General features: G+C 42.7%; 1 protein-coding gene across 4 annotated transcripts in view; it reads left to right on the forward strand.

Moving 5' to 3' along the window:
- Positions 1–11120, forward strand: part of fxr1 (fragile X mental retardation, autosomal homolog 1) — a 104831-nt gene extending 93711 nt beyond the window's left edge. For 2 of the 4 annotated variants that reach the window (XM_041217147.1, XM_041217156.1), the window contains 2 exons: positions 377–474; positions 10065–11120. In XM_041217147.1, the coding sequence (XP_041073081.1) occupies positions 377–474; positions 10065–10229 (263 nt within the window). In that variant the 3' untranslated portion in view covers positions 10230–11120. The remainder of the gene's footprint in view (positions 1–376; positions 475–10064) is intronic. The other 2 variants (XM_041217164.1, XM_041217174.1) reach the window with 1 other exon arrangement.
- The last annotated feature ends 7291 nt before the right edge of the window (positions 11121–18411 follow it).

The raw sequence follows: 18411 nt of genomic DNA on the forward strand, positions 1-18411 counted from the left end.
CTGGACAGTTTAGAAATTTATGGTTGGGTAAAGAGTGGTACTGTATCTAAAGAAAAATACCAAATTTGTACATCAGAAAATTGAAAAGGATGTGTGTGTTGTAGTTAATAACAACTTGGATAAAAAAGTAACTTTTTACTATTTCAAGGCCTATTCAAAACCTTGGAGTTAACCCTGAATGCATCTTGCGTCTGTGTATGACATTATTGCATATAACACTAACATGTTTTGTTTAGACTAAACAGGAAGTGCTTGATTAAATTAAAATGGTTGGCAGATTTGTGCAGAAGATGTTTGCAAAGACATATAATCCATGCAATTCATCTAGCAATATACAGAATGAGGTGTATAAAGAGTTTTTTGTTTTCAATGACAGTAACTGTAGCTGATTACATATCTCGTGCGGAATCACAGAGCCGACAGCGGGTCCAGCCTAAAGAGAATCTTGCAGCCAGCAAAAATGCAACTACCTTGGTAAGAATTTGAGTAATAAAATTGGTAGTAAATTGATGTCGCAGTTGTATCTATTATGGGTCATGTGGATACTATCCACATGCACTGCTACAGAATGAGGAAAGCATCAATGTGTGGGTCTGGGAAGTTTACCAGCCTCTGACTATGCTGTTTCAGATAAAGAAGAACTGACAGAATTGTCAGGAATTTTCTGTTAAAAGAAATTTAACGTTGTATAGTGAGTTAGATTAATTCATTTTAAACTTAAGTATAAAACACAGCAAAGCACAAACCAAAGGTGTGAAATTCACCTTTTGACATTATCACTTCGGTGATGTTAATGCAAATTTTGTGGTTTCAGTGAAAAGTTCTCATTACACAAATGCTAGATATGCAATATAATTGGGGCATTCTAGTCTGTACAGTAGATCTCACCACTTAAAATGTCCACGTTTAAAATGTGCAATCGGTTATATTGGCCAAAAAGCAATAACCGTTTGCATTAATATCAACTTTCAAGTTGCCAGTTATAGTGTCTTATGTGCTTCATTTATTTTGGGCAGAAATAGCTGCACATACTTGCTAGTTTGTATCTCCATTATGGTGTGCAGGAAATACAGTAATGTAATAAAATACAGGGTTAGGAGAGGGCCTACTGTACCTGTTCTGACCTTGTCCTGCCAGGTGATACTGACGATACATCAGAGACAGTGAAGGTGGAAACTGTTCAGTCTTTTCTCCTGCATAGCAATATGTTGTCCAGGTCTCACCTCTGTAGTGGAGTGCACTGAGGACGCAGGCTTGGCAGACTCGCAGTTTGTTGTTCTTAGGTTGCTGTTGTTCCACACTCTGATACTTGGCTTGGACATATGCATCGCAAAAGCTTTCGTTATTGTTGATTTCAGCATTCAAGTGACAGATTGCTGGTGATTGTGGAACTTAAACAAGTGAAGCTATAACAATCTCCAGTGTCACGTTGTCAGTGCCGATAGATGGCGGTATGGCAACATCCTTCACCATGACATTTGTCTTCCTGATGGTCAAACCAAATTCCTTACAAGCATGAGAGAGCCTGTCTATTTGCCGCTGCAGCATTTCTTCAGTATGGACTGTTGGTGTGGCATTGTCAGCATAAAGCAACTCTCTGAGGACTCAGCACACTTCTGTCTCAGGTCTCAGGAAAGCAAGGCTGAACAGCTTTCCACCAGTTCTGGTATGTAAGTAGACACCCTCTGTAGATGACTGGAAGGCATATGACAGCAGCAAAGAAAAGAATTTGCCAAAGGGTGTCTGTGCCAGAACACAGCCCTCTTTGAACCCACTCTGGATCTCATAGGGTTCCGATGTTTCCCCATCATAGCTGACTTTAACCATCATGTCGTGGAAAGAAGAAATCACACTGAGCAGCTTTGGCAGGCAGCCAATTTTCTCCAGCAGTGTAAATAGACTGCTTCTACTCACATTGTCGAATGCCTTAGTGAGATTGATGAAGGCAATATGTAGTTGTTTCTTTTGTCACAGCATTTCTCTTGCAACTGCTAGACTAAGATGATCATATAAATTGTAGATCTTTCAGTTCTGAAACCATACTGGGATTTGGGATAGATGCATTCAGTCAAGATATACAGTCTGACGAGGACAACATGGACAAATATTTTTTTCTGCGGTGCTCATCAGGGGGATGCCTTGATAGTTGTTGCAATTGCTGCAGTTGCCCTTGTTCTTGTACAGGGTCACAATCTTCGCATCACCATATCCTGGTGCACTGCTTCCTCCTTCCAGCAGAGACAGAAGTTCATGCAGATGTTGCAGGAATGCTGGTTTCCCCATGCTTAATGAGTTCAGGTGGTATAGCATCAGCACCTGGAGGCTTTACCCTGGTAAGCGAGCTTTTCTAAGCTTCTGCACTATGAGTTTGATATCCAGCTCTGCATGAAGAGACCGGTTTTTTTTTTACAGTGTCTGGAGCTTTCTCGGTGACAGTTTTTTATTCATTCATGGGATGTGGGCATCGCTGGCTAGGCCAGAATTTATTGTCCGTTCCTAATTGTCCCTGAGTAGGTGGTGATGGAGCTGCCTTCTTGAACCACTGCAGTCCCTGTAGTATAGGTCCTTCTAGATGGTAGTGGTCGTGAGTTTGGAAGGTGCTGTCTGAGGAGCCTTGGTGAATTTCTGCAGTGCATCTTGTAGTTGGTACACACTGCTGCCACTTTGCATCAGTTGTGGATGGGGTGTTAATCAAGCAGGCTGTTTTGTCCTGGATGATGTCAAGCAGCTTGTGTTGTTGGAACTGCACTCGTCCAAGCAAGTGGAAAGTATTCCATGACACTCCTGACGTGCTCTGTAGATGGTAGAAAGATTTTGAGGAGTCAGGAGTTGAGTTACTTAGTGCAGGATTCCTAGCCTCTGACCTGCTCTTGTAGCCACAGCATTTATATGGCTAGTCCAGTTCAGTTTCTGGTCAATGGCAAAGCCCAGGATTTTGATAGTGGGGGATTCAGCAATGGTAATGCCATTGAATGTCAAGGGGCAATGGTTAGATTCTGTCTTGTTGGAGATGGTCATTGCCCGGCACTTCTGTGGTGCGAATGTTACTTGCCACTTGTCAATCCAAGTCGGGATATTGTCCAAGTCTTGCTACATTTGGATCTGGACTGTTTCAGTATCTGAGGAGTTGTGAATGGCGTTGACCATTGTCAATCATCAGTGAACATCCCCGCTTCTGATCTTATGGTGGAAAGAAGGTAGGTCATTGATGAAGTTGGTTGGGCCTGGGACACTACCCCAAGGAACTCCTGCAGTTATGTCCTGGAACTGAGATGATTGACCGCCAACGACCACAACCATCTTCCTTTGTGGCTAGGTATGACTCCAACCAGCAGAGAGTTTTCTCCCTGATTCCGATTGACTCCACTTGTGCTTGGGTGCCTTGATGATACATACTTGGTCAAATGCGGCATTGATTCAAGAGCAGTCACTCTCACCTCACCTCTTTTGTCCATGTTTAAACCAAGGCTGTAATGAGGTCAGAAACTGTGGCCCTGGTGCAAACCGAACTGAGTATCAACGAGCAGGTTATTGCTAAGCAAGTGCTGCTCGATAGCACTGTTGATGACCCCTTTCATCCATTGACTGATGGGGTGGTAATTGGCTAGGTTGGGTTTGTCCTGCTTTTTATGTACAAGACGTACATGAGCAATTTTCCACATTACTGTGTAGATGCCAGTCTTGTAGCTGTACTATAACAGCTTAGCTAGCGGTGCAGCACGTTCTGGAGTATAAGTCTTCAGTACTGTTGCCGCAATGTTGCCAGGGCCCATAGCCTTTACAGTACCCAGTGCCTTCAGCTGTTTCTTGATGTAACATGGAATGAATCGAATAGGCTGAAGACTGACATCTGTGATGCTGGGGACCTCTGGAGGAGGCCGAGATGGATCATCCACTTGGCCCTTCTGGCTGAAGATTTTTGCGAATGCTTCAGCTTTATCTTTGCACTGATGTGCCGGTTTCCCCCATCATGGAGTATGGGGGAATGTGTGGAAGCTCCTCCTCCAGTGAGTTGTTTAATTGCCCACCACCATTCATGATTGGATGCGGCAGGACTGCAGAGCTTAGATCTGATCCATTGGTTGTGGAATCGCTTTGCTCTGTCTATCATGCTGCTTATGCTGTTTGGCATGCAAATAGTCCTGTGTTGTAGCTTCACCAGGTTGACATCTCATTTTTAGGTATGCCTGGTGCTGCTCCTGGTATGCCCTCCTGTACTCTTCATTGAACCAGGGTCGATCCCCTGGCTTGATGGTAATGGTAGAGTGGGAGATATGCTGGGACATGAGATGACAGATTGTGGTGGCTCATAATTGCCAAATCTTGAGTTGCTAGTTCTGATTGAAATTTATCCCATTTAATACAGTAGTGCCACACAACGTGATAGAGGGTATCTTCAATGTGAAGTCGGGACTTCAGCTGCACAATGACTGTGTGGTGGTCACTCCTACCAATACTGTCATGGACAGAAGCATCTGCGGCAGGCAGGTTGGTGGGGATGAGGTCAAGTATGTTTTTTCCTCCTTGTTGGTTCCCTCACCATCTGCCGCAGATCTAGTATAGCAGCTTTGTCATTTAGGACTCGGCCAGCTCAATCAGTAGTGGTGCTAACAAGCTACTCTTGGTGCTGGACATTGAAGTCACCCATGCAGAATACATTGTGTCTTTGCCACCCCCAGTGCTTCTTCCATATGGCATTCAACATGGAGGAGTACTAATTAGCAGGTTTCCTTGCCCATGTCTGACCTGATGCCATGAGACTTCATGGGGTCTAGAGTCGATGCTGAGGACTCCCAGGGCAACTTGCGCTCAACTCTGTTGCCACCTCTGCTGGGTCTGTCTTGCTGGTCGGACAGAATATACCCAGGGATATTGACGGTGGTGTCTGGGACATAGTCATACTCACGGAATTGTACATTACAGACAATATCAGGCTATTGCTTGACTAGTCTGTGAGAATACTCTCCCGATTTTGGCACTAGCCCCCAAATGTTAGCAAGGACAGGGCTGAGTTTGCTGCTGTCGTTCCCAGTGCCTAGGTCGATGCTGGGTGGTCCGTCCAGTTCTATTCCTTTTAGACTTTTTAGCAGATTGTTACAACTGAGTGGCTTGCTAGGCCATTGCAGAGGGCAGTTAGGAGTCAACCACATGTAGGCTAGACTAGGTAAGGATGGTAGATTTCCTTCCCTAAAGGGCAGATGGGTTTTTAATGACAATCATCAATATTAGACTTTTAATTCCAGATTTTTATTGAATTCAAATTTCACCACCTGCCGTGGTGGGATTTGATCCTGGGCTCCCAGAGTATTACCCTGGGTCTCTGGATTACTAGTCCAGCGATAGTGCCGCTACGCCTCCCCCCTACCCCTCCCCCTAGAGTACAAATCAAAGTAGAGTTCCACCCATCTCTCCAACTGTTCATTTCAGTTGGTAATGGCTTCCCCTGTCTTTGTTTTCAATGGATCCTTTTCTTTGCTGATGGACCTTTTTGATCCCTTCATCCTTCTCCCTGACATCCCCTGTGTCAAAAGACATCTGAATATTCTGACATGAGTTGTAACCAGTTGTCATTGGAGCACCACCTAACAGTCTGTTGGACTGTTGTTTACTTCGAGTGGCTGTTTGCGCATTGAGTTTTCTCGCTCGGATCTCTTTTGCAATTAAGAGCAGACTGCTTGGCTTCAAAAACCGGTTCCATTACAGTGATATTAGCCTCAAACCAGTCAGCATTTTTCTGTTCTTGCTTTCCATATATTGAGCATGTGGATGGTGTCTCGAGGTATGTTTCTTTTCACTTCTGCACTCTGGGGAATGCTAGCAAGCACCTGGTCAGTCAAGTCATAGAACGTTTTGTCTGGTTTTGCCTGGGTAGGTGGTATGGCTGATGTTGATATGAGGACAGCATTTCAACTTTGAGTGAAAAAACTCCCAAGGGTTGCATCCTCAACCCTAGCGCAGACCAGGGAGTGATCTGTATCACAGTCAGTGCTGTGGTAGCTGCATATGTTGAGAATGCTATTCAGAGAGTCACATCTGGTGATGATCAGGTCCAACTGGTGCCAATGTCCTGATCTTGGATGTCTCCAGAACATCTTGAGACATGGCTTGTTCTGAAAAAGGTGTTCATAACACAAATCTCTTGGTAACAGTAAAGCTCAAGTAGTCTCTGTCTGTTCTCGTTTATCTTTCCCAGACCATGATGTCTGATGCAGGAGGACCATGCCTCATGGTCTGTGCCCACTCTTGCATTGAAATCCTCCAATAGGTAAAGATGTTCTGACTTAGGGATTCTGATAGCAGTACCAAGCTCATAGAACTGGTTTTGATTCCTTTGCAGTGGAGCAGATGGTTGGAGCATGGATACTCATGATCTTAACTGGCCCTGCCTGAGTTGAGAGGGCAGATGAAGAGAACATGTTCATAGCCATTGTAGGGGAGTTTGGTTGGGGGGGGGGGGGGGGTTCTATCTATAATCGAGAATAGGGAGTTCCTTACAGCAAAGCCTACACCTTGCTCACACATTTCATCTGAACTCTTCCCTGCTAGATGAATGTGTAATTTTTTCTTTGTGATCTGCTATCTGCGAGCCTGCCCTCTTATAGGGATGCTATGTCGATGTTCAGCCTATCATGTTCCATGTCTATCATAGCTGTCTTATGCACATTATCGACCAGCTGCTAGTTGTCTGTCAGTCCTGTGCATATGGTCCTGACATTCTAGCTTGACAATCAGAGTTGGTATCTTCTTTTTATTTAATTCTTTTGTTTGTCTGGTGTGATGGGCTCTGTCCACCTGTTGAGCAGAGATTCTAAGCTCCAAGCACTCATTTAAATGGATTGTCTGTGGTGGGTCAGCATCTTACTCGTTGGGGGCTGCTCAACTTGAGGTAGATGGTGGCTGACCAGTGGGCACAGTCCCTCCCACCATTAGAGACAGCCCATGATTCTCTGTCAATCGAGTTGGACTTATCACTTGTAACTTTGCCCTGAGTTTTGTTAACACTGCAGCAAAACTGCAGTGTCCTCTCCAGTACGCAAGCTTGGGCACAATTTATGGAGACTCTGGACTGCCCAAACATCATGGCCCATATTCAACCTCCCCAGCTGAGTCCAAAGGGATGCAAAGCTCTACATTTGGCACCAGCTTGGTTGCAGAAGTTGCTGGAAGGATGATCTTTTCAGACAACAGTCTGCCTTTGGGTTCCACTCCAGATTTTTTTCAGGATTTAATCCCATAGCTTTCCACTCTCCCAAGGTATCCACGAAGTAGTGGAGCTATTCACCCAAAGCTGGGAGTTTGGTTCATGAATGCCAGGGTCTGTCCACACGCCAGCAGGCATGCAAACTGCATGTCTGGCAGCCAAACCTCCTCAGAGTTTCTCTTAAGCTTTTAGCCTGCATTGTGAGGGACCCAGTTTGTTGTGTGTTGCCATGGGGAGGCACAGCAGATGGAGATGCTGTGTACTGACAGGAGAGACTTAGACATTTGGCTCTTTTCTTCAGCCTACTGCTGGCTAGCAGCAATGTGAAAATGAAAAGCAAACTAGTGCACAAAAGCAGATAGCATGTTAATTCTCTTTGTCCATGCACTACTTGCATCACATCGACCTGTTGGACACATGAGTTTTCTTCTAATAACTACTGTTCATCACAAATGTTTAGATGACTTGTCTTTGTTCTGGCTACTGAATTATAGATGACTAATTTATTCATACCAGTTTGCTTGAGTTATTATTGCTGGACCCTCTGCTTGTTTGTTCTGACTTTCTAAACATATTATGGCTCGCTCTTCAATGTAGAGGAATTAATAATGGCAGCTAGTATTGCGGATGATGGTTGTACTTGGTAGATAATCTTCAAAGTAGGCTGCTGCTACAAACTCCCATGCATATGCTCAAACAGATTTTTAGTAGCCAAGATCCATGTATCCAGAGTCTCTCATTTTTATGAAAAGGAATAAAATTTATTAGTGTTAATTTTCCTATCTTTGGAGAAGGGAATTTGATGATGGCCTTTGGATGCACTGTTTTGAGTCAGTGTTATGGTTAAGGTGACTCACGTGGTACTATTTATTTGAAGCCCTAACTGTTTAGTACTTCAGAAGCAAAAAAAATTGAGATCAACTTATGGTACCATGTCACAATGATGATTGCATTTTGTGAGCAATTTGCTTATGAATGTGCCCACTATAGGCAGCAGGAACTATATTTGTAAATAGTACTGAATTGTATTGGGTTGTGATATGAATGGTTTTTTAAAGAAGTTGATTTTATAATGTTTTTATACTTATTAGCAAATGTTTAGAATTGATGCAAAATTGAACTAAAATCTAACATTCACATTTAAGTTGTCAAGTAGTATAGTGGATTACCTTGATTATCATTAAATTATTGGTGACCACCAGCTGGCTTCTGCTTTGATTACTTCAGCATATCACACTCGTGCACCTAAAAATGAGTGACTAGTTGATAGTGCCAGGAATGAAGCTTCTCCTCTTTCAGCAACTCAAGGCTGTCAACTAGTGTCAGCATCAAGCAATCCTTAGGCTTAACATGGGTTACGGCAAAAATAAAGTTTCATTTTCTTGTTCCCAGCACTGCAGTTTAACCCTATTTTGAAGGACAGCCCTTTACTAAATCACAAGATAATTATTTAATAAGGAAGTCATTTGATCTAAAAATATCAACAGATCTCCCCCCCCCCCCCCCCCCCCCCCGGCGTTATAACATTGTTATTTCCTAAATGAATTCATCCATTAATCCCACACTCTGTTTAAAAAAAAATTCTGACATTGGTCCTAAAGTTATCTTTTACTAGTTTTGAACTCAGTTTAATTTCAAGTAATCTTCTGTATTAACAATCTCCATACAAACAATTTTGTATGCTTCTATAGGAATCTTTTCATTGCTGGACTGAAAAGCTTGTGTTTCTCCACTATTTCCTCACAATAGGAATCAACCTTCTAGCTATACTCTGCATTATCTTTATTTCCTGAATCTCTGTCTTGTTTGGCAATTTAGAAATCTGCAAACTTTTCTCCCTTCATAACTGCCAACAACGTGCCCTCAAAAATGCACCCATGACCCATCTGCTTTCCAATTACTACTTCATCTTATACTTCTCTTTCTTCTTTCAGTGCACCTTTGCCCGAAGCTCCATGTTTGAACCCCTCTAGTCTGGCTTCCAGTCTTATAGCACCTGTACAGCACTTGCTAAAGCAATGAATTACATCATCTGTAACTTAGACTGGTGCTCTCCTTGACCAGTTTGCAGCTTTTAACACAGTTCAATATGCTGTCCTCCTCCATGCCTTTGCTTTGCCCAGGTCCATGGGACCTTGCATAGTTGCCTGCATTTTAATAGTAGGAATGGAATGGATCTCCAGCAGTGGCTTCTCCTTTCCCTACAATGTCACCTCCGAGGTCACTCAAATATCTTTGCCCCCTCCTATTTCTGATCTGTGTGCTTCCTCTCAGTCACATTATCTACAGTCAGTAGATGAACTGATGAAATTCAGTTCAGAAGAACAGTGATGATGCCTGTGTGGGGAATAAATGCTGGCATACAATCTTTGGGCCAAGGAACCTATTTCTGTGCTGTAGACTATGTAACCTATGTAAGTTATAGTTTGTATATGTAGTTAATGGTCTGTGGACAAACCTAGTAAGTAATTGAAGAGCATTGATTCATTGTAGCTGAATTTTGGAAGATTTATTGGGGAGCACCAAAATTTCAGCTGCAAGGAATAGGGCCTGTCAGAGGAAAGGCAGAGAAATAATAGTAAATATGTATTAAATAAATTGTCCCAAGAATTGGAATTAGTTTGGGTTTTCTCAATTTGTATCGGAACTGACAGATGTTAACAATAAATGTGACCTTAGATCAAAAAATCCTGAATTATTTGCTTAACATTGAGAATTCTGTATAATGCTGTTGTGTCCTGTTCAGTTCTGTATTACTTTTTAATGGTATCTACTTCGAACATTCATAGTTGTGTGACGAGCAAATTTTGCCTCTATTTTCCTCAAAGTTAACTATTTTACTTCACACAATCATACTCTGCAGGTGCAAGAGGATCTGATTGATGAACACTCTCCAGCTTTCAAGACCATGAATGGAACAAACGATGTTTCTGGTGATGAAGCTCCTACATGTAAAGTTTCTAAGGAAAGCCAACAAAGAGATTACCAAGGAAATGGAACTAAAGTTGTGGTGAATGGTGTTTCTTAAACATTACCCACCATCGTCCGGTTCTGCATAATTACATTTTCTAATAGTGCTTGTAAAAGCTTGCCAAAGATAGAATAAGGACTGCCAGACTTTACGGCGCACTTTTTTTCTAGTTCCTCCGTACTGGAGTGGAGATGGGGAGGGTTCTTGAATAAAACACTTGTATAAATTTGTTTTTCACCTAGTTAAGTTCTCAATACATTATCAGATGTTGTGCCTTCAGACAGTAGATGCAAAATTAAAAGAACTAGCTGGTTGTAGGGAAATGTCTTGAAATGTTTAAAATAAATTTCAGATTATTCTGGAGATGGAGATCATTGACATTTACTGTAATACTGGATTAAAGCATTGGCTGCTTTTTTGTCAAGTTCTCTAATATGCAACCACTTCTTCATCTGAGGAAAACAATAGAAAATGCAGTTTCAAAATTTTGCACTGAATTGTAAATTTAACATTAGGAATACTAGGTGATACTAGTCTGGAAACTGGTCAGTTTTACTAAATCTCTGTAGGTTTTTTTAATACTGTATGTAGAGAAAATTGCAGACCACTGGAGAATACTCGTTTGCATCTATACATCTGCAGGGACATTGGGATGTGATTGGCAGTGACTGTTTTACAAAGGGGCTTGTTTGGTTTATTTATTAAATGTACAGTATTTAAAAATCAAGCAATGCTTTGGATGTTACACTAAACTGGTTGTAGATGTCATTGCCAAAATAATCCAACTATTGTAAGATTAAGTTCCAGAGAAACGATTTTCCATGTAAACTACATTTGTTAGAGTCCTTAGAGTATTTTTATTTTCAGTTTTGGTTGGTTGATGTGCAATATGTTTTGTATGCAGATAGTTGATAAATAAAGTTTGATCTTCCATCTTCTGACTTAAAATATGCAAACATGAACATTTTCTGGAGCTTTATTGTAAAGCATTTTACATTGCCTTCAAATTTGAGATTTTTTTTATTTCTGTATATATTGTATGAAGTAATATTTGTAAAATAGTATGTATTGAAAAACAAAAGTTGTACTACTTCCTCCGGACCCCCACCCCAACCCCCTGGACTACTTGACACTAATATCTCCTCAAGCACAAAACCACCATCACAAGGTATAAAGCTTGATACTCTGAACTAAACAAAGATTCACATTCTAGTCTTATAGTATAGGGACCTTCTTTTGGATCCCTTTACTGTTTTGAGATATTTTCATTTGTTTCATCATTCAAATCTCTAAAGATTTTATTATGGTGAACCACAAACTACAGTAAGAAACATTTATCAATAGGCTGATGCACTGATTCTCAGTCTAGCATTGAAAACATCATAAAGTGTACAACTAATTATTTATATCCAAGCCTATTGAAGAGAAAAGTTTCCTTACACACAATCTAACACGCCAAGGTGTGATACAGCCACAAACAATTCAAACAAAAAAGTAAACACGTGTATTGCAGACAAGAGAGTACTAGAGGCTGGATTAATCAATAAGTCCTGCTGTTGGGCTTGGAAGAAGTTTGAAATCTGGTGCGGCTGCTTGAATCCACTTGTATGAGGGCAAGTTCATGAATATGTGTGACATGGACAGCTCTGAAGTTGGGAGACGCATCACCTTATCCCCGTGCAGGAGAAAGCATCATATTTCAAGAGCAGAAAGCCCTATTTAAAACCTGAAATGCTGCATGCAGCCCTTCTGCAAGAGGACTGCAGTAGAACTGGCTAGTATTGTCAGGTGTGTTCATATTGCAACAGAAAACTTTTGAGGGTCCAGATAGAAGAAATTCCTCTCTCCACCACCCCCCCCCCCCCCCCCCCCCCAAACTCTTGTAAAAGTTTAGTCAGTGTCATCAATCGATTCAGTCGTGTTTGGAGATGTCACAATCCACCCAGCACATTGCCCCACCCTTCAGTGAGAGCTCACTGTGTGACCTCCAGGCTGCTTGGGACTGTAGAGAGATTCTTTTTCCAGCTAATGGCCACACGACCAAGGTCGCCTGGATGGAGGTTGGAGTGGCTGTGGACCCCATTTGAAAAAGCATGAATGACCTCTGCTCTGCAAGGGTGAAGAACTGGGTCAAAGGTGGGTGGGAACAGTAGGGGCACTGCATAGTCATGGGCTAGGATGGGTGTTGATGTGTAAAGTGATCCCTCTTACCAGTTTCCATAGTGGCATAGGCTGTATATGTGTGCATCACTGGAATCTGTGCCTTAGCCAGATTTCCTGACAGTGAAAGGATTGGAAGGACAACTGGGCAAATTGACTACTTCATGGGACCAGGAGGCTATCTGGTAATCTTTTAAGCATCACTGAAAACCTTATTTTTTCTTCCCTAAAGCTTGCATGACAAAAGGTCCATAATGCCAAGGAGAACTCCAAGATTGGGGATCGAGTGCTCTGCTATCAGAGGCAGAGATAGAAGTCTTGGAGCTGGCAGGGAAGCACGGTGGTTGGTCTGTAGCTAATGCTGAGTATAGATTGGGGAGCTTAGCGTGAGGAGTTGTGCTTACCCATCATCTTTGGCTACCATGGCAACCTGCTGCATCCATGAATGTTCATGGCCCTTAACATTATCAATTTAGTGATTGTTTTTATGCTTCAAATGTAAGGTCGACTGCCTTAGAGTCGTGACCAGCTCCAATGTTTTCCACCTGACTTCTTCGAGGTTGACTGGATGTCTCAAGGGTGTGCCATCACACCTATCTCCTGCACCAGTGCAAATACACCTAGGTGGGGAGTCAATTGTGTGCCAGCCCATGGTCACAATCTGGTGAGCACAGCACAATTATGCAAATAAGGGAGGCAAGGACAGATGAGACTACTGCCGGTCAGGAGTGTTGGAGGGCAGCCTGTGGCTGATGAAGGGCCTCTGACGGCCATAGTGAACCTGTTGGAGTTGCGTGCTTGAATATTGTAGAGTATGGCGTAACTGCCTGAGGCTTTGAGAAGACATGGGTGATGGAGGAGTCCTTTCATGGCATGACCTTTGCCATAGCTCAGGTAGGAGAGTGCATCAATTCTTCCATGGAGAGGGTGGTGGCTGCCTTGAAAGGCAGACCCAAGAGACTACACATTGGATGCCTGGTGTATCAACATGACCCTGCAGACTATTGCTGGTGCTATGAGTTCACTGCAGCAGTGGGCCAATGAGAGGTTGTTAGTGCACCTGAACACCCCTCCAGGTGCACTGCAAGAGAAGCATGGTGCCAGGTTGCATCAAAGGGCTGGGGATGACTCAGTCTGATGCACTGGAAGGTGATTCTTGGGTGCTGTTAGGAGCTCCCCAGCCCCTCTGCCAGTAACCCAAACTCCTCCAGCAGCAGTGGCCACAGAGGACTCTCCTGCACTCTTGGCTCATCTGCCTAGGGGCTGCCAGAGTACACTTGCCACAGTCATCAAAGACAACGGGGCAAAGAGAGAAGTAGCCTTCTCCCACCACATCTATCATATTTGGGATGCACCTTGCCTCAGCACATAGAAACTTCAAAAAGTTTACTTTCACAAAGTATATAGCACTGGGGTTTATATTAAGGAAAGAATGTTAGCGTCACATTAAAATGTTGCTGTGCTTTATTCAGTGTGTTTTTTCATACAAGGGCCTCATGATGTTTCCCCTTCAGAGATGTTTATTAATATGTTTAAGGGACACTTACTCGCTGATTGAGATGCAGGTCTCTGTGTGATGACTGATAAAGAGTGTTGTGAGTTTCTAAATGCAACAATATATGCCATCCATTGAAAGTGGGTAAGGCTGTTCATTTTAAGTCACTTAATGGTAACCAGGTGGTTGGAAACAAGTCAGTATGAGGTGGTCCCTTGTCTCCTGTGCATTAACTTTCATGGCAAGCACACCAGCAGTGTGATTAGATCCCCCTTCCATGTCACTCTCTACTTCCCCGTTGTCCTCATCAGAAATGGTTTCTGCCTCCTCCTCTTCCTCTGACTAATGGTATCACCGGTCTGCATAGCAATGTTAAACAGTGCTCAGCAGACGTGCCACCTACCTTTCCTAGGTCATACTGGAGAGCTGCCTCAGAACAATTGAGGTAGTGGAAGTGCATCTGCAGCAGACTGTTGGTTTGCTTTATGATGTTCCTTGTGCTGTAACTGGCATTGAAACGTCTCTTCTGCCTCAGACGGTTCCCAACAGGTGTCATCAGCTAGGTGCAAAGAGGGTAGCCCTTATCACCTAGGATCCATCCCTTAATGTGTGGCCTTGGCACAAACAAATACCACACCTGTCAGTGTCGAATCACATGGACATCGTGGCTGCTGCTGGGATAGCGAGTATACAGCTGCATGATTTGTTTCTTGTGGTCACAAATTAACTGCACATTGAGGGAATAGAATCCCTTTCTGGTAATGAATGTGGCAGCTGCTCGGATGCTGCCTTGATTGAAACATGGCTGCAGTCTATTACGCCTTGAACATGTGGAAGGTCAGCGATGGCTGCGAATCCCATTGCCCCCTCTGCCTGCCTGACCTTGTCTGTCCAGAACCTTATGAATTTCCCAGCCCTCTTGTACAGTGCATTTATCACTTCCCTGCTGCAGTGGTGAATTGCTGCTTCGGAGCTGCTGCAGATGTCATCTGTCGACCTCTGGAAGGAACTGGCCGCAAAGAAGTTGAGTTGCAGTAACTTTCAATGCCACTGGCATAGGTGCCCATAGGATAATGTATCCCCTTGGACACAAGATTTCCTGCGTAAAGGTGCATAGTTCTGATGGTCCCCCGGAGCGGTGTAATCTTTTCAGACACTGTTTCTTTGTCATTTGTAGCTACCTCACCCCTGTCCTACCAACACTGATGAGCTAGAGGCCTGTATCTGCCTCTGCCTTGCTTCTTGTCATTGTACTCCCTCCTGTTGTTTTTGCTTTGCTGCCTGCATTCGTTCCTACAGAGCATAATTTGCAGTGCTGATCCCCTCAAACATTCGAAGATGAACTACAGGGTGAATAATTCCCATTTTGTAACACCCTCCCCCTTTCTTTCAAGGCATCCTCTAAAGTGCCCTCCCTCCTAAAGAGACTCATATGTAATGCCATTTTAATGAGTAGTTCCTCTGCTGCAGTACAGGTGTTGCCATGTTACTGTTTCCGCTAGCCAAATCATTACTCAATAAAAAATCTACTCCTTCTGTAGGTAACCTAGGAAAAATTCCCTCCGTAATAATTCAGTTTAAGTCACTGTAAATTGTCCTTACACAAGGGTTCATAAATACCATTAATACTTCATCCTTCATCAAATTATGTGGAACACAAATTGTATCATCAGTCACCATCAATGACTGATCTTCCCAAGTATTCCAAAATATTAATGTTTACTTGTTTTGTTGGAGGAGTGAGGAAACGCTTCTCCCTTCCAGACAAAACATCTAGAACCTCCACTAGCTTGACAATCCCTTTAGCAGCAGTCGAGGAAGAACTCTGTCTATCTTGAGCCATATCACCTGAGCCACTGCTACGGTTTTAAAACCCATTTCCTTTTCTGAGGATTCCTTAAGCATGCCTACTACTGCTATCGGTTTACCATTCAGCTTATAAACAATGGGCTTTGAGATGCCGTGTTATGGCAATAAAAGCATACCAGTTCATTTTCAGCCTTTTTCTCTACACTATCATTTTTCTTGACTGCAGTATCTTTCATCTTTCCCATAAAGCCAGACTCTTTTCTGTTCCTCCAGCTTCCCTGTAGTTTACATTGGGAGATCTAATGCCCCCTAGCTGCCTATGTGATATAGCCATCTGCTAGAAATGCTGCTTCCTGTATCTTAGAAATTATGGTCTTGCAGGTGTGACCTAATAGCTATTGGGATGCTATTTTGAAATTCTATCAGTATTGTTAGCTCCCTCGCATTCTCAAAGTTTTGTTGTTAACTTCAGGGATCAAAACCACCAGTCCCACATTTCTTTTTCCCTAGCAAATGCTACAAATGTTTTGTTTGGTCTTTCTTTCAAGTCCAAAATTTCAACTGATATGCTTCAGAGGCAAGTTCATAATCATTAAGCACCATGGCTTTAACTACCTCATTCATACTTTGAAAATTGTTCTTCTGAAACAGTAGAATACACATCCATTGCCTTCCTGGCCAAAACTCTGTGTGGCCCCTCTGGCCACTTTAGTTGGTTAGCCACCTTTTCAAATGGGATAAATATCTCAACTCCGTCCTCAGTGAATTTAGGCAATAGGCAAAAACTCTATTATATCAAAGCTCTGAATGGCTCCTTGCTCTTCTTCCAAACCACCAGACTCTCTTTCGCTGTGACCTAAGCTTTTCTCTGGCCAATTCACGGTCTAATTCCCTTCTCACTTTCCTTCCTTGCTAACTTCTCCCTCTGGAGTTCAAGTTTAAGCTTTTGAATTTCCATTTATTTTTCTATTTCAAGCTGCTTCATTTGCAACTGGATTCTAGCAAATTCAACTGAATTACTGTCTGGATTAACTTTTTCTTCTTCCAATCCCGGATGCTGTGCTGTTACCCCAATTACTTCTGCTTTCTTAGTCCGTTTTTAACTCCAACTTTTCTGCTAATACAAACTGCGATTAGCCTAGCCTTGCTTAGATGTTGCAAATCACTCAGCAATGTCTTCCCTTTCCAGAAGTTTTAGTAATTGAGAAAGCCATTCTGCTTTTCAATCAGTATAATAAATTCACCATGGTGATCTTATAAACCTTAAGCAAGTATCAGTACTTGTATTTGTCTGTGGATTCCAAGATCTCACAAGAGCCCTCGATTTATGTCATGATCCTTGGCCAGACTCCGGGTCATGGTGGAGATCTGGTTAGGGGCCAAATAACTTTTTGTTTAAAGGAGATGAAGTTTGAGATTTAAGACACTTACTAAGTGAATAAAGCTACAACATTCCACCGATTTTGAACAAACAAAAATAAACTTTACTATACAAGTTCAGAAAGATAAAACAACTTACGTTATCTCTTATACTCTAACATTCAGGGTAAGTATGAGGTACTTGTAAATTAACAGGCAAACTGGTTGAACACACCACACTACTGAATCAATGCCAAATGTGACCAAACCCAATTCTATGGACTTCCCAACAACCCACCCAGACTCTTATCACATTGTGAGCCAGCCAATCTCACTAAAACTTCCTCTTTTTCATGAAGTTTTTCAAATCTCCACCTTTGAAGATCTTGCCTTGGAATTCTCTCCAAAGGTTGCTTCCACTCAGATGGCTTTAACAATGTCCCACCTCACAGGATTTCAATCTCACCTTTTGAGATTCTTTTCCTGGATCTCTGAATACACTCATGTTTCACCTTCCAAGCACAATTTCAGATTTTTGGCCGTGCCAAACAGAACATCACTGCTCCAAAGGGGTACCTTTTCCCCTTCAGTCTGCAGCACAGAGTCACCAACCTTTTGCTGCCTTCTCGGATCTTCAGGGCTTCTCTTGTGCCCACTTTGCTTAAAGTCTGCTCCCTGCTGCTTCGTCTTTAATTTGGAGCCCATTTCTCTGCTTCTTTCTTCTAACTTAGGGGACAGAAGTAGGTCCAGCTGCCTTTATCCCTTACCTGGGTCTTCCTTTTAGGACCTCTCCCTGTTCACCTCCCTGGTTTGGGACCTTCTCTTTGTCCCCCTCCCTTGTCCTGTTCCCTGGTTCACTTACTTGATAATGGTGTTCCACATCAGGTCATCTGACCTACATTTTCACGCCTTTTTCTTTTCTTCTGCTAGTAGCTGTAGGTATGCAGGGCCTCAACCAAAAGAGCATAAAATAACTGAACCGTTCACATGCGGCAGTTCCCAGCCAGCACTAGCGCACAGGACCTGAGGTTCATTGGGAATCGGAGTTCCCGACCTCTGAAAGTAAGTATAGATTTTGTAACACCAGAAAACTACTTATTGTAGTCATTTATGATGCTTACTGTTTATATCACATGCTCTCGTGTTCTTCCTTGACTTCAGAGCCACTTAAGATATAAACAGAATTATTAGATAGTAAGTGAATACATTTGTGTCTGCTGCACTAAACTGCTATGTAGACTGGACATACAATTCTTGAGAGTAACCTTTATGGTAGTTTGCTCACTCTCCATGGGGTCTCATTTACAAATCTTTCTTTGATGATTCCAAATGCACTGCTCAATTGGAATGTGGCAGTGAAAAATCTGAATGCGCCTCGAGTACAATTGGAGCTTCTAATTAAATCAATGGTCAAAC

This window comes from Carcharodon carcharias, chromosome 2 (assembly GCF_017639515.1).
Source record: "Carcharodon carcharias isolate sCarCar2 chromosome 2, sCarCar2.pri, whole genome shotgun sequence".
Taxonomy (NCBI): domain Eukaryota; kingdom Metazoa; phylum Chordata; class Chondrichthyes; order Lamniformes; family Lamnidae; genus Carcharodon; species Carcharodon carcharias.